Source organism: Schistocerca serialis, chromosome 4, assembly GCF_023864345.2.
Source record: "Schistocerca serialis cubense isolate TAMUIC-IGC-003099 chromosome 4, iqSchSeri2.2, whole genome shotgun sequence".
Classification (NCBI taxonomy): Eukaryota; Metazoa; Arthropoda; class Insecta; order Orthoptera; family Acrididae; genus Schistocerca; species Schistocerca serialis.
Window position 1 is genome coordinate 582,251,472 of NC_064641.1, and position 16,374 is coordinate 582,267,845.

At 44.6% G+C, this 16,374-nt stretch overlaps 1 protein-coding gene across 1 annotated transcript in view; it reads right to left on the bottom strand.

The window, feature by feature from the left end:
- Positions 1-1,655: 1,655 nt before the first annotated feature.
- Positions 1,656-16,374, bottom strand: part of LOC126474112 (solute carrier family 22 member 7-like) — a 98,387-nt gene continuing 83,668 nt past the window's right edge. The window contains exon 7 of the mRNA XM_050101538.1: positions 1,656-1,780. Within this exon, the coding sequence (XP_049957495.1) occupies positions 1,771-1,780 (10 nt within the window). The 3' untranslated portion in view covers positions 1,656-1,770. The remainder of the gene's footprint in view (positions 1,781-16,374) is intronic.

Genomic DNA, 16,374 nt, shown 5'->3' on the forward strand with positions numbered 1-16,374 from the left:
CAACGAAACAATTCGCACAGAGAGAGACAATAACTAAGTAATAGTTCAGTCCTGGAAACATCAGCTAAAACTCTGACATTTCTTAAGCTGTTGAGGTAAGGACGTAGCCAATTAGAGGATGAGTTTTTTTAGAAGAAAGAGAGGCGTAGATTTCTACACATGAGAGGGTTAAACGGTGGGAATACATCCACTTTATGTTCGATACGTCATACGGAAATTAGTATTAAATGCTCCATCAATAGGATATTTCTGCTATTCCTTCAGGCAGAATACTATCCCGAGATAAGTTGTGTGATATAAACTGTACGCATTCTTCCGATAGTGTGATGAAGAACAGTCGATCCAACATATAAGACATACAGAAGTTGTCGTAACAGTACAGAAATTCACTAAAAGTACTTAAATCATTTACATGTTAATCTCATGCGAAATTTATTGCAACGTTTGGAAGAATCGATGCTTCTATTGCTTCTTTGGAAATATCATTATTTCGAATGTGTTTTTCCGAGGCAAAAATTCTGTTTTGGTAAAGCCTCGACACTATTATTGAAGTCGGGGCGGTGCGAAAAGAATCCACGATCAAATCATCGCATATTCAGTTCTGCTGCTGTTGATCTATTTTGGTGACATTAATGCCAATTTAACCAATTCTTCAACCACAAAAATGACTGTAGATCTAAAGTGATCATTGAATCGACAGTCATTGAATATGTCATCTTCTTACAAATAACACACTTAAATAAATTTTGGCATATCTCCCAAATCATCTGATCTGCATAAGTAGCTAATTCCTGTGGACGGAACTCAGTCAGCCGAGCGGTCTAGCGCTGCAATCATGGACTATGCGGCTGGTCCCGGCGGAGGTTCGAGTCCTCCCTCGGGCATCGGTGTGTGTGTTTGTCCTTAGGATAATTTAGGTTAAGTAGTGTGTAAGCGTACGGACTGATGACCTTAGCAGTTAAGTCCCATAAGATTTCACACACAATGAACATTTTTTTTAACATTGTGAACAAGCATATTCTATTCAGTGCTACACGTTTTATTTGACTGTTTTATAAACTTTGGAATGTTGAGAAGTTCAAAACTGAAAATCCAGTTTCGTGTAACTTCTTAGGTGACAGTACCTCGAAAAGATGATATCACTGGTTGATCAATGTGGATCTATAAGAAGAAACTTACGTTTGTAACAAGGACATTAACTAATTTGTTACCGTATTTATGAAAACTTTCTTGGTCATTATTTTATGAGTCACTCGTGATTATTCGGAAAGTAAATCACGTTATTAGTATAGTCACGAGCGAAAGGTTTGTTGAAGTGAAAAGCTAAGGAACCTGACCCCCATATCATCTGCATTTCGCTGCTGGAACGAATCAGTTTGATATTTTCTTTGCCTTGAGTTTCACGTCCGTATGCGGAAAATACTGGATAGTTCTACGTTAATACGCTTATAACAAATCAAATGGTACTAAACTGCTGCTGTTTCTAAAAAATATTTTTTGACAAGCACAGTGCAGCCTTGGTGTAGTAGAATATGACTGCACAATCACAATTTTTCATCTCGTTATCTATAAATAAATACATAGATACATACCAGGTATGAAAGGTACGGATTTGCACACATGACACAAGAGACAATTAAATATTCGACGGCGATGCATGTTTGGCGTAAACGTGTAGGATGTATTTCCATGCCCTGTAAGTTCGTAAGTAATAACGACGAACTGGAGAAGAACTGCATCATCAGAGACCCAATGGTTATTAGCCATTGTTCAGAAGATACTGGAAAATAAAACAAAAGATTTCGTAAATATATTACATCTCAGTCACTGAACAGTTTTTGACACTTGAATATATTTGTTTAAAAATATCACATTATGTTCTATTTTTTATTTATCATAGTCACGGTAAGGGTTACATGCTGTCTTTTATTTTCTGTCAGGAAAAGTATACAGATAGTGTTATCGTGATATGGCTGCTGTTACTAGATGAGCCCGAGAGTCGTGCTGTACTGTGATGGACAGAGGCAGTTGTTCTGTGTAGCTTGGCCCACTGAATACCTGCAGCCTTGTGTGCCGCTTTTAGCAATGGCCTTTTCGAGGTACCCGAAACCGTACAGTAAGCAGTTCCCTTCGCAGTTTTGACTCTTTAACTGATCGAGGTGGATCTGCTTTAGCTGACAGCAGTAATTCCTGCCAGGTTGAAACCAGCTGTCATTGACAAGGAGTGACACGTTGGACAGTCCGTGTTGATACAATGACAAACTGGGCAGCTCCATTCAACGTGTGATCACGGTAGCATCCAGGCACGATATTTTCATGTTGAGCACTTTACTGTGTTGATTCCATACAACAGTGTGGCAACTACACATCACGAGGTTGCCATGACTTACATCAGTGGCTGATGGACACATGACCACGTGGTTTCAGCTCCACACCATCCACAGCACATCAAACCGACCACAGTGCTCTTCTCAAGAGGTAACAAATGTTTTGTCCAGTGAACTTATATAATTACACAAATGAGCAACACTTAAATTACAGTTACGTCCAAGCAGCTACTGACACATACTCTGTCAAACAGCAGCTACCATCATCAGCTGTACACACTGAAGAGCCAAAGAAGCTGATACATCCGCCTAATATCGTGTAGAGTCCCCGCGAGCAAGAAGAAGTGCCCCAACACGAAGTGGCATGGACTCGACTAATGTCTGAAGTAGTGCTGGAGGGAATTGACGCCACGAATCCTGCATGGTTGTCCATAAATCCTTAAGAGTACGAGGGGGTACCGATCTCTTCTAAACATCACGTTGCAAGGCATTCCATATATGCTCAATAATGTTCATGTCTGGGGAGTTTGGTAGACGGCGGAAGTGTTTAAATTTAAACTTAGAAGAGTGTTCTTGGATCCACACTGTAGCAATTCTGGACATGTGGGGTCTCGCATTGTCCTGCTGGAATTGCCATAGTCTGTCAGAATCCACAGTGGATATGAAGTAGCTGACCAGACAAGATGCTTATATATGTGTCATCTGCTAGAGTCGTATTTAGAAATATCAAGGATCCCATATCACTCCAACTGCTCACGCTCCACACCATTATCCTCCACCAGCTTGAACAGTCCCCTGCTGACAAGCAGTGTCCATGGATTCATGAGGTTGCCTCCATACCTGTACATGTCCACCCACTCGATACAGTTTGAAACGAGACTCGTCCGACAACGCAACATGTTTCCACTCATCAAAAGTCCAGTGTCGGTGTTGACGGATCCAGGTGAAGCATAAAGCTTTGTGTAGTGCAGTCATCAGGGGTACACGAGTGGGCCTTCGGCTCCGAAATCCCATATCGATATTTCGTTCAATGGTTCGCACGCTGACACTTGTTAATGGCCCAGCTATGAAACCTGCATCAATTTGCGGAGAGGCTGCACTTCTGTCGCGTTGAACGATTCTCTTCAGTCGTGTTGGTCCCGTTCTTGCAGGATCTGTTCCCGTCCGCAGCGATTTTAGAGATTTACTGTTTTACCAAATTCCTTATGTTCACGGTACACTCATGAAATAGTCGTACAGGAAAATCCCCACTTCATAGCTACCTCGGAGATGCTGTGTCCCATCGCTTGTTCGCCGAATATAACACCACGTTCAAACCCACATAAATCTGGATAACCTGTCACTGTAGCAGCAGTAACCGATTTAACAACTGCACCAGACACATGTTGTCTTATATAGGCGTTGTCGACCGTAGCGCCGTATTCTGCCTGTTTACATATCTCTGTATTTGAATACGCATGCCTATACCAGTTTCCTTGGCGCTTCAGTGTATAACCAAAATTCTCGGTGAGTCATTGGGCTGTTCAGACACAATAACATATGTTAATAAGAAGTTAATGAGCAGGGGCACTACTTCAGTAGTGTGTGGTGTAAAGTTGAGAATTTGGGTCTGACGGGAGGTGTGATAGAGTAATACATGTTGTTGTGGTGTCCACTGTGCCCAGATGGCGTAGTGGTCAGCACATCTTCCAAGTAAACAGGAGACCCGATTCGAATTTCGGTTTGGTTCAAATTTTCAACTTTCCCCATTGATATAAATCAATGCTTACTGGCAGCAGCCTTTAATTCCGTTATGTTTTAATTAATAAAAAGTGATGTAAAATTTTTAATATTTCTTAGAAATACTGAAAAAATGCATGAAGGCCACTTTACAGTGACATAATATGAGAATCAGTAGAATTAAATTTAGATATATTCGCTTTGAAACTTCCTCGCAGATGAAAACTGTGTGCTGGACTGTGACTCGAACTAGGGACATTTTTCCATTCAGGGGCAATTACTCTACCGATTGAATTAGACAAGCACGACTCACGATCCGCCCTCACAGCTTTGTTTGATATACAGGAAGACCAAAGTTCCGTGAACATTTGAAAATGCACTAATTCACGTATAATGTAGGTACAGAGATAAACCCTCACATGACATGGGGTTTTATTGGAACTGAAAACGAGTGCAGAAACCGGCCAACAGATGTCGTTGCACCGACGAATCCCATTTCACATTCCAGAATTTGGGCTACCGAAAACTCTAGAACTGTCGTGGAAACCCCACTGAATGACGAAAAAGTCACGGAGTGGTGTAGGTTTACCACCTCAATCATGAACGGTTCTTTTTCTTCGAGGAAAGGCAGGGTGCTGTTTTTCAAACTGACAGCGTCACGGGCGATAAACACCTGCTGGAACTTAAGAGTTACAGGCAGGATAACGCTCCACCCCACGTTGCTACACGTGTGAAAGGCCTCTCGCGCACATCGTTTGGTGAGGATCGGGTGCTGAGCGGCCAACTCCGTGATGCTTGGCCTCCCACGCCACAGACTTTAATCCGTCTCATTATTGGTTGTGGGGTTACCTGAAGTCGCGAGTCTACCGCGATCGTCCGACCTCATTAGGAATGTTAAAAGGCAACATCCGGCGGCATTTTCTCACCATACCTACAGATATGTGGTACAGTGTGGTTCAGAACAATGTCCCTCGATTACATGTATCGTTGGTGAATGACAGCCAACATCCTGAGCATCTGTTATAAAGAACATCGTCTTTGCTAAAAATCAGCTGATACGCCAATTATTGCTTATGTGTCACATGAAGCGCCACCTGCTGGTTATTTTGTGCACATGTCATGTCAAGCATGTCTATCAATTTTTACCTCTCTGCCTACATCATTTCGTAAAATACTGAATTTTCAAATGTTAGGTGAATTTTGGGTCACCCTGTCTGTTTGCGATTCAGAGGGACCAAAAGATTTACAGCTGACGTGAAAAGATCAAAAATGTGTGGTAGTATGCGTGGTGTAGTTGTTCTCCAAATTTAACTAATGGTCTTCTCCTAAAATTTACACTGATCTGTTGTGCCTCTAGTTGGAGTAAGCAATCACATTAAAGGAGGCACATTCGGCTACTTGAGGTCTTATCTTGTTTTCCACTAGGAGGAGCAAATTCATGGTCAGCAGGATCTCTTCAGCCTCGGAAACTGTTAAAGTTCACAGTGTGAGACAGGCTGTTGAACTCTGTTTTTGAACTCTGGTCTTGAACCGATTGCACTAAACCTCAATTAGGAAAATTTTACAAATGTCGCGCGAGTGTTTAAGGTGGTAAAGTTTATGTTGACACTAGACTCTAACACTGCAAGGTGTTTTGTTTTCTGAAAGGCTGATTTGGACTGACTCACATTCGCAGCCACCGAACAAAAACTGAACGTTAGTTTGTTAGAGTACCTAACTAGTTTGGAAGAAGACTTTGTGCTACATACTGACATGGCTTAGACGCTAAGATACTTCACTATATGAATACTGTAGTTGGTGAACTTCAGCGGTACAATACGTTAAGCTCTGATCCGTGACAGTGTCCTGAACTTTATGCTGCAACCTGAAACTTATGCTTAGTAGTTATTTAAAAACATGTTTGAGGAATGGGAAGTTCATGTAATTCAACCTGCCTACTACTTGAAAAATTGCAATCAGGTGTAACTGGGATCATTTATATGGCAATCAAATACATACATCAAAAAACGTTTTGCATCACCGCGGTTCCCAGAATTCCCGAAGACAGACATTGACTGTGGATATTGTACCACACACACAGCCCCTTTGACTGTTCAGAGATGTAACTAAACCCGACCAAAGATGTAAACGACCATGTGTGAGCAGCGCCTATTAGACGGAGGGGGTCCGACAGCCAATCAGTTTCGGTCATTTCACCAGGAAGGAGGTACACGGCCTAGACGGTCAATACCGCTGTTCGATCGCGTTTGCATTGTTACTTTGTGCCAGGAAGGGCCCTCAACAAGGGAAGTGTCCAGGTGTCTCGGAACCAAAGGGATGTTGTTCGGACATTCAGGAGATACAGAGAGAGAGGAAATGTCGATGACATGCCTCGCTCAGGCCGCCCAACGGCTACTACTGCAGTGGATGACCGGTACCTACGGGTTATGGCTAGGAGGAACCCTGACAGCAACACCCACCATGTTGAGGAATGCTTCTCGTGCAGCCCCAGGACGTCGTGTTACTACTCAAACTGGGGGCTGCATGTGCTCAACTTCACTCCCGGCGTCCATGGTGAGGTCCATCTTTGCAACCACGACACCATGCAGCGCGGTACAGATAGGCCCAACAATGCCGAACGGACCGCTCAGGATTGGCACTACATTCTCTTCACCGATGAGTGTCGGATGTGTCTTCAACCAGACAATCGTTGGAGACGTGTTTGGAGGCAACCCAGTCAGGCTGAACGCCTTAGACACACTGTACAGTGAGTGCAGCAAGGTGGAGGTTCCCTACTGTTTTGGGGTGGCATTATGTGGGGACGACGTACGCCGATGGTGGTCATGGAAGGCGCCGTAACGGCTGTACGATACGTGAATGCCATCCTCCGACCGATAGTGCAACCATATAGGCAGCATATGGGCGAAGCATTCGGCTTCATGCAAGTCGCACCCCCATCGTGCACATTATGACTTCCTTCAGGATAACAACATCGCTCGATTAGAGTGGCCAGTATGTTCTCCAGGCATCAACCCAATCGAAACTGCCTGGGATAGATTGAAAAGGGCTGTTTATGGACGACGTGACGCACCAACCACTTTGAGGGATCTACGCCGAGTCGCCGTTGAGGAGTGGGACGATCTGGACGAACAGTGACTTGATGAACTTGCGGGTAGTATGCTACGACAAATACAGGCATGCATCAATGCAAGAGGACGTGCTACTCGGTATCAGAGGTACCGGTGTGTACAGCAATCTGGACCACCACCTCTGAAGGTCTCTATTCCAATTTTCTGAACAGATTCCGGAACTCTCGGAACCGAGGTGAAGCAAAACTTTTTTATATGTGTATATTATTCCATCAGGAGTTTTACGCGGTGCTACCAACTCCAAGTCGTGCGCTATTATTTGTAGACTAGATCCTATGAGCCAACTACATTAACCGTTGAACGACTCTGGTAAGAAGAGAGATAAGAGTAAAAGTGTGCGATCTGATCTTACAACGTCACAGATGAGCAGTCGTTATCTCGTTGCGAATCACATATCGCATCCTGGCAAGAAAAGTGACACAAGTCAAAAAACGGCTGTTTTTAGTTTGTCACTAAAAAATACGTGTGAAGTGCCTCAAAGTGCACGAAAAACTTCAGGTGTCGATCTTGCGCTTCGTCCACCTCACGGCAGTAGTGTCAGTTTTGTTGTTGTAAGCGCTTCAATCCGAAACCGCGCTGATGCTAAGGTCGCAGGTTCGAATCCTATTTTGGGCATGGATGTATGTCATGTCTTTAGGTTAGTTGGGTTTAAGTAGTTCCAAGTATAGTGGACTGATGACCACAGATGTTAAGTCGCATAGTGCTTACAGCCATTCGAACCATTTTTTGTTGCTGTAGGCTACTTCACGATTCGCCACGGCAAGAAGAGTGGGAGGTGTGTATGGATCATTTAAAAAGGGTAGCACTCTTGCCACGCTGTATAAGGTAAGTTGAATGTAGTTTTTAATATCAGTGATTATTACAGTGTCTGTGTTTATACAGTGTCTGCATCTTACATTACAATACGTTTCATAAATGCAAGCATGTCTGAGGGACAGACGCTGTTTTGACGATTACAGCTGTTGTAAAGATTACGAAATTTCATGCGTTGCAGCATACAAAAGAATACTGAAATTTCTACTGTAATGAAAGTTCATATTAAATACCTCTTCTGAGCGAAAAGTATTCCCACAGTATATAAGCACATTTATCATTGCCGGCCGGAGTGGCCGAGCGGTTCTAGGCCCTTCAGTCTGGACCCGCGCGACCGCTACGGTCGCAGGTTCGAATCCTGCCTCGGGCATCGAGGTGTGTAATGTCCTTAGGTTAGTTAGGTTTAAGTAGTTCCAAGTTCTAGGGGACTGATGACCTCAGAAGTTAAGTCCCATAGTGCTCAGAGCCATATGAACCATTTTGATTTATCATTATTTATTTTAGTATATTGCTTTCCTTAAATTGTACCTAATTCATGTTCCACATTATATTGTAGTAATTGGAATAAATAATAATTTTGCATTTTTTATGTTTCTAGTAAAACCATTTCAACTTTTCCGTTTTTTATTCTAACTTGAATACTAATTCTCCTGATGAAGTATCTAATGTCATACTACAGTAATTAAAAAAAAATTATTTGGGGTGTGGAAAAGTGGTAAAAGTATTACGCGAGAGCTTGTAAGAAAAAATAGATTTTATAAAAGCTAGCAAAGTGACACAAATCAAAGAACTAATTAATAATTACCTGATAACACCTCACATTCGACGACGACACAATTACATGGCCATACTACTGTTGTAAAAAATATATGGAATTCAGTATCTAAAATTTGTACTTAAAATTTAAAGGAAGCTTGTACTACTTTAGTGCAAGTTTTATAGCATTATTTGAGTGGATTTATCCCAAGGATTGCACTTTTGAGTTGTGTCACTATTCTTGTCGGGGTGTGAATTGATAGACCAGCAGATATGATAGGCCAGCAGACTATACATTGATCTTTCAACACCTAAGGAAAGCGCGTTAGCTGAACTTGTCGAGTTTATGCTCTAAACCCACGAAACATTGTCATGAAAAAACAAGCCACCACGTTCGTTAACGTAGCATGCCTTAGTATTCGGAGTAGAGTTATCTCACCCAAAGAGTGATTCCGTAATGAGGTTGCTGCCTGTCCACAAGAGAAATTGAATAACCGATGGAGAAGCAAGGACGGCCTTTCCTTCAAAACCAAGCGGCGGCGCGAACCAAATACAAATCATGTTATAAATAACAGAGAGTAAGGTAGGGAGGCCGTAGTATATCAAGTATGGCGCTACTTTCCTCGCTGTTGGTTATAAGGCGTTATGTATTTGGTCAAAGCCGCCGCCTCTTGACGCCCGCTCCTAGCCCAGCCACATAACTGTTTAAGAGTAACTTTTCTATCATTACGTTGTGGTGAATGAGAAAAAAAAGCTGACAAAGTTTCAAGACGATAAACAGAATTTTGAAGTTGTTACAGATTTTTAGAAGTTTTCTTACGGCTGGCAAGAAAGTAAGCGGAAGCTTCAAATTTGGAAGAAAACGTGTAATCTGATATACACTAAGGTGAAACAAGTCATGGGATAGCGGTATCCCCATACACAGATGGAGATAATAATAGGTGCCCAAGGTATAAAAGGGCAGTGCATTGGCAGAGCTTTCTTTTGTGCCCAGACGATTCGTGTTAAAAGGTATCCGACATGATCATGGCCGCACGACGAGACTTAACAGACTTCGGACGAGTGATGATAGTTGGAGCTACAAGTATGAGACATTCCGTTTCGGAAATTATTGGGGGATTCGATATTCCGAGATCCACGGTGTCAAGAGCTTGCCGCGAACATGAAACTTCCAACATTACTACTCATCACAGGCAACGCAGTGGCCGACGGCTTCACTTAACGACCGAGAATACCGGCGTCTGCAAAGGGTTGTCAGTGCTAGCAGACAAACAGCAGTACGTGGAATCACCGCAGAAATCAATGTGGGCCGTACGACGAACGTATTCGTTAGGACAGTGCTGTGAAATTTGATGTTAATGGGCTGTGGCAGCAAACGACCGAAGCGAGTGCCTTTGCTAACGCCACGACATCGCCTGCAGTACCTCAACTGGGCTCGTGACCGTTTCGGTTGGATTCTAGACGATTGGAAAACCGTGCCCAGGGCAAATGCGTCCCGATTTGCGTTGGCAAGAGCTGACGGTGGGGTTCACGTGTGGCTCAGACCCCACGAAGCCACAGACCCAAGTTGTCGACAAGACACTGTGCAAGTTGGTAGTGCTTCATAATGATATGGTCTGTGTTCGTATGGAATGGGCTGGGTCCTCTCGTCCAGCTGAACCGATTACTGACTGTAAATGGTTATTTTCGGCCGCTTGGAGACTATCTGCAACCATTCATCGACTTCAACGATGGACTTTTTGTGCATGACAACGTGCCATGTCATCAGGCCACACTTTTTGCAAATGGTTCGAAGAACATTCTGGACAATTCGAGCGATTGATTTGGGTGACATGAATCCCATCGACCGTTTGTGGGATACAATCGAAAGGTGGGTTCATGCACAAAATGCTGCACCAACAACACTTCCAAAATTATCGACAGCTATAGAGGCAGTATGGCTCTATATTTCAGCAGGTGATTCCCAACGGTTTGTTATGTCCATGCCAGGTCGTGTTTCTCCGCTACGTCGGGAAAAAGGAGGTCCGACGTGATATTAGGAGGTATCCCATGTTTTTTACCAGCTCAGTGTACAAAACACTTTCAGCAGGCTCATCTTCTTTCATTTCTCTAGCATTTATCCCGTCTTATACGGAGTTCACAATTTCAGAATTTCGTACTTTTTCAAAAATTTTATTATTTAACTATACGGCAGGATGACTGTTCTGACACCATAATAGCCAAGGTAAGGTAGGGGAGGGAACTCGTGTGCGCCTTCTGTCTGTGATTCTTGTGTTAGCGTATTGCAGCTGTTCGTGGATTAATTCGTCTGAGGCAGAATGTGAGGACCAGCCCAGCATCTGCCTAAACGAGCGTTGTAAACCGCCGATAGTGTATAAAGCGTGATTCATCTGAAAAGGCCACCTGTCTCCTGTATAGTTGCGTTACTGGCGTGAAAATTCCAGCGTTCGTCGCCGAAGAACAGGAGTCAGTATGGGTGACTGAAACAGGCACCCCCTGCGGAGGCCCATACGCAGCAACGTTCGCTGAACGGTCGTTGAGGAGGCTCTGTTGGCAGCCCCTTTGTTCATCTTGGCAGTCAGGTGACCAACAGTTGCGCATCAGTTCGCCCGTACACGTTTCCGCAGCCGTCATTCAGCCCTGTCATGTATGGCCTATGGTACACCTCGACGCTGGTTTTTCTTAGCGCCGGTTTGCTGTGTACGGTGTACTTTAACCAGAGCAGCAGGCAGACGGTTTACAATCTGAGCCTTTTTAGAAATGTTTCTACCTCTGACCCGAAAGCCAACGATCATTCCCTTTTGGACGTTAAATAAATGGCTCCGTTTCCGTATTATGACAATGATTGCACTGATGTCTTCCCGACACGACTTGTATACCCTCCACTGCTAGTGCTGCCACCGCCGTCCGTGAGCGGCTATTGCACTTTGACGTCTAAAATAGGCGGCGGTCACATTAAAGTGATTCGGCAGTGTACAAGGGGAACTCAAATAAAAACAAAATACACGTTGCCAAGGCTGTTCCCGGAACGCGGAAGAAGTTGCGCTGGAAATCCCTTACATGTCCTTCATATAGTCCCAATCTCTTCCAGTGTGGTTTTCATACTTCGGAGCCCTGAAAAATGGCATGTTGATTTGCTTCTGACGAAGAGTTGCATGCCTAGGTACAATTATGGTTCCGTATGCAGCTGCAAATATTTTTCCATGAAATCATTAATCGGTGTCCAGACACTCTGTGACCAAAATGGTACTGAAACAGAGGATGACAGACTAAAGGCCGAAATACTAAATGTCTTTTTCCAAAGTTGTTTCACAGAGGAAGACTGCACTGTAGTTCCCTCTCTAGATTGTCGCAAAATGGCTCTGAGCACTATTCCACTTAACTTCTGAGGTCATCAGTCGCCTAGAACTTAAAACTAATTAAACCTAACTAAGCCTAAGGACATCACACACTTCCATGCCTGAGGCAGGATTCGAAACTGCGACCGTAGCGGTCGCTCGGCTCCAGATTGTAGCGCCTAGAACCGCACGACCACTCCGGCCGGCCTGATTGTCGCACAGATGACAAAATGGGAGATATCGAAATAGACGACAGAGGGATAGAGAAACAATTAAAATCACTCAAAAGAGGAAAGGCCGCTGGACCTGATGGGATACCAGTTAGATTTCACACAGAGTACGAGAAGGAACTTGCCCCCCTACTTGCAGCGGTGTACCGCAGGTCTCTAGAACGGCGTACCGTTCCAAAGGATTGGAAAAGGGCACAGGTCATCCCCGTTTTCAAGAAGGGACGTCGAACAGATGTGCAGAACCATAGACCTATATCTCTAACGTCGATCAGTTGTAGAATTTTGGAACACGTATTATGGTCGAGTACAATGACTTTTCTGGAGACTAGAAATTTACTCTCTAGGAATCAGTGTGGGTTTCGAAAAAGACGATCGTGTGAAACTCAGCTCACACTATTCGTCCACGAGACTCAGAGGGCCATAGACACGGGTTCCCAGGTAGATGCCGTCTTTCTTGACTTCCGCAAGGCGTTCTATACAGTTTCCCACAGTCGTTTAATGAACAAAGTAAGAGCATATGGACTATCAGACCAATTGTGTGATTGTATTGAAGAGTTCCTATATAACAGAACGCAGCATGTCATTCTCAATGGAGAGAAGTCTTCTGAAGTAAGAGTGATTTCAGGTGTGCCGCAGGGAAGTGTCGTAGGACCGTTGCTATTCACAATATACATAAATGACCTTGTGGGTAACATCGGAACTTCACTGAGGATTTTTGCGGTTGATGCTGTAGTATATCGAGAGGTTGTAACAATGTAAAATTGTACTGAAATGCAGGAGGATCTGCAACGAATTGACGCATGGTGTGGGGAATGGCAATTGAATCTCAATGTAGACAAGTGTAATGTGCTGCGAATACATAGAAAGAAAGATCCTTTATCATTTAGCTACAGTATAGCAGGTCAGCAACTGGAAGCAGTTAATTCCATAAATTATCTGGGAGTAGGCATTAGGAGTGATTTAAAATGGAATGATTATTTAAAGTTGATCGTCGGTAAAGCAGATGCCAGACTGAGATTCATTGGAAGAATCCTAAGGAAATACAATCCGAAAACAAAGGAAGTATGTTACAGTACACTTGTTCGCCCATTACTTGAATATTGCTCACCAGTGTGGGATCCGTACCAGATAGGGTTGATAGAAGAGATAGAGAAGATCCAAAGGAGAGCAGCGCGCTTCGTCACAGGATCATTTAGTAATAGCGAAAGCGTTACGGAGATAATAGATAAACTCCAGTGGAAGACTTTGCAGGAGAGACGCTCAGTAGCTCGGTACGGGCTTTTGTTGAAGTTTCGAGAACATACCTTCACCGAAGAGTCAAGCAGTATATTGCTCCCTCCTACGTACATCTCGCGAAGAGACCGTGAGGATAAAATCAGAGAGATTAGAGCCCACACAGAGGCATACCGACAATCTTTGTTTCCACGAACGACTAGAATAGAAAGGAGAACCGATAGAGGTACTCAAAGTACCCTCCGCCTCCTGGCTTGCGGAGTATGGATGTAGGTAGGTAGGTAGATCGGTGGTGGTAGGTTCCTATGGGACCAAACTGCTTAGGTCATCGGCCGCTAGACTAACACACCACTTAATCTAACTGAAACTAACTTACGCTAAGTACAACACACACACACACACACACATACACCCATGCCGCTAGGGACGACTCGAACCTCCGACGAGGGTAATCACGCGAACCGTGGCAAGGCGCCTTTGACCGCACGGTTATCCCGCGCGGCATCATTGACCGTCTTGCCTCACAGTGGGATAAATGAATTAACATATATGGTGATTAGATTTGAAGTAATAAACAATTTAGGTTTTTTTTTCAACTGTCTCGTTTTCATTTGACTGTCCCTTATAGATGCAGATACGGACACGAGCCAGCCCTCGCCCATGCACGATATGCGCCTCGGTGGACTGTAGACTCATCACGTCATGACTACTGAGCAGGGCAGGACAAAACTCGCTACAGCTGCCGCCTGATATCCTGTAAGCTGTGGCAGTTCACGAGAGAACCTGTGACAAAAGAGACTGCTAAAACGCCTCCGCCGTGAAATAAAGGGAGCGGTGGAGGCAAGTAGTAACAGAGACTGATTCAACGTAACGTATGTCTACAACTTGAAGATCAGTCAACATAGAGACGAAATCGAAGAATTCCACCACTCTATTTTGACCAAAGTGTCCTCTGCGAGCCTAGAGAAAAAATTGAACATCCTTAAAGACACACTTGCCGCCAAATTACGACACGTAGGAGATTCTGTGAATGACAATAAAATCGCCACGATAGCTTAATGTCTGTGACTATGTCTTACAGTCCGTTACAAGGGTGACAAGATTCAGCCCGTGTCACCTGAAGAACTACCAGCTTCACCCCGTCAGCGCAAAACCAAGAAAGTGGCAGGATCGGACGGCATTGCCAACATTGTCCTAAAGCAGCTAACACCTATCGCCGTCCCACAGGCTGCAGATGTCTTCTTTGAAATCCTCGGGTCTGGTTGTTATCCTGCAGCGCGCAAATGCCGATATGCTAGCCATATCCGAGACTGGAAATGACCTTCAACTGGCGAATAGCTGCAGACCTGTTAGTCCATTACCAGCACTCTCGACGACCGTTGAAAGAATCTACGTCTGTCATATTATACGCCACATCGAAGCAGAGGCCTAAAACCCAGACAGCAGCTCTGAATTCAACGCGGTCACTAGAAGGAACAGCAGATTCTGCCCTTGGTGGAGGACGTTTTCGACGCCATGGGTCGCCACGAATACTTTGGAGCCGTCTTCCTGAAATGCCTCCACAGCCTTCCACAGCATGTAGCGTGAAGGACTCCTATACTAGCTTGTCGCTCCAGTGCCCCACGTCTTTGCTCCAAAACTACCTGGCAGACTGTACGTTCCGCGTGAGGCCGCAAAACGACACACCCACTGAACGTCATACCGTGTAGGGTTACCACAGGGATCGAGTGCGAGATGATCCTGTACATTCTGTACGCTGCCGACTCACCAGGAACTGATCAGGTACATATTGGGCTCTATGGAGGTGGCACCACGATGTGAGCAGCCAAAATGGGCCCACTCATTTTCTAGAGCCATCTACAGGGCTCCTGTAAAGACCTCGTTGCCTGGGGCGTCCAGTGGCTGCTCAGTATCAACATGGCCAAAACCTAGTCCGGCATCATCAGCTTCCAACGAATTCCAGCGGCGCTTCAACAAATCAGAGTTCTCGGCAACGTAGTGCGCTGGGAAGCAAGCTACCTTGTCGCGAAGCAGGACAAGCGTCTAACGTAGTGACAACACATCCCTTACATGAGGAAAAAGGCTTATAGGAGAACCACCACCTTGTAACTGGTGTGAATCCAAGCTCGACATTGCGTCCACACCTCGCCGTAATACTGTTCTAGCCACTGTTCCCTCCGGTACTTGAGTATGCTGCAATGGTTTTGGGCAGCGCCGCTGAAAAGCGTGTCATGAGACTTCGAACCTTATAAAACCGAGCGATAATGATAGCGCTGGTAGCAGAGCGGTTCTAGGCGCTTCAGTCTGGAACCGCGCGACCGCTACGGTCGCAGGTTCGAATCCTGCCTCGGGCATGGATGTGTGTGATGTCCTTCGGTTAGTTTGGTTTAAGTAGTTCTAAGTTCTAGGGGACTGATGACCTCAGATGTTAAGTCCCATAGTGCTCAGAGCCATTTGAACCTTTTTTTTTTTCGATAATGATAGCGCTACTTCTGTATCGCGGTGTCACTTCTGAGATCGGGCACAAAACTGAGGACGTTCAACATCTTCATGAACGCATCGGCGAAACCGCTGCATCTTTGAACAGAAAAGCGCAGTTCTCGCAAAACTCGAAGATCCAGGTGCTCGGGCAAAATATACACTTCGAACGTCTACGAAATGGCCGCGCCTGCTTTTTAGCAACTCCGATTAGCGGCAGAAGACTCGAGGGAAATAGGAATGAGAAGCGAAACAGGAAAGAAGGGCAACAACAATCGGAAGAATAGCCTCAATGTTTAACCTGCATAAAACATCAAGGAACTCTCAATTGAGATCCGATATTGACGGCATA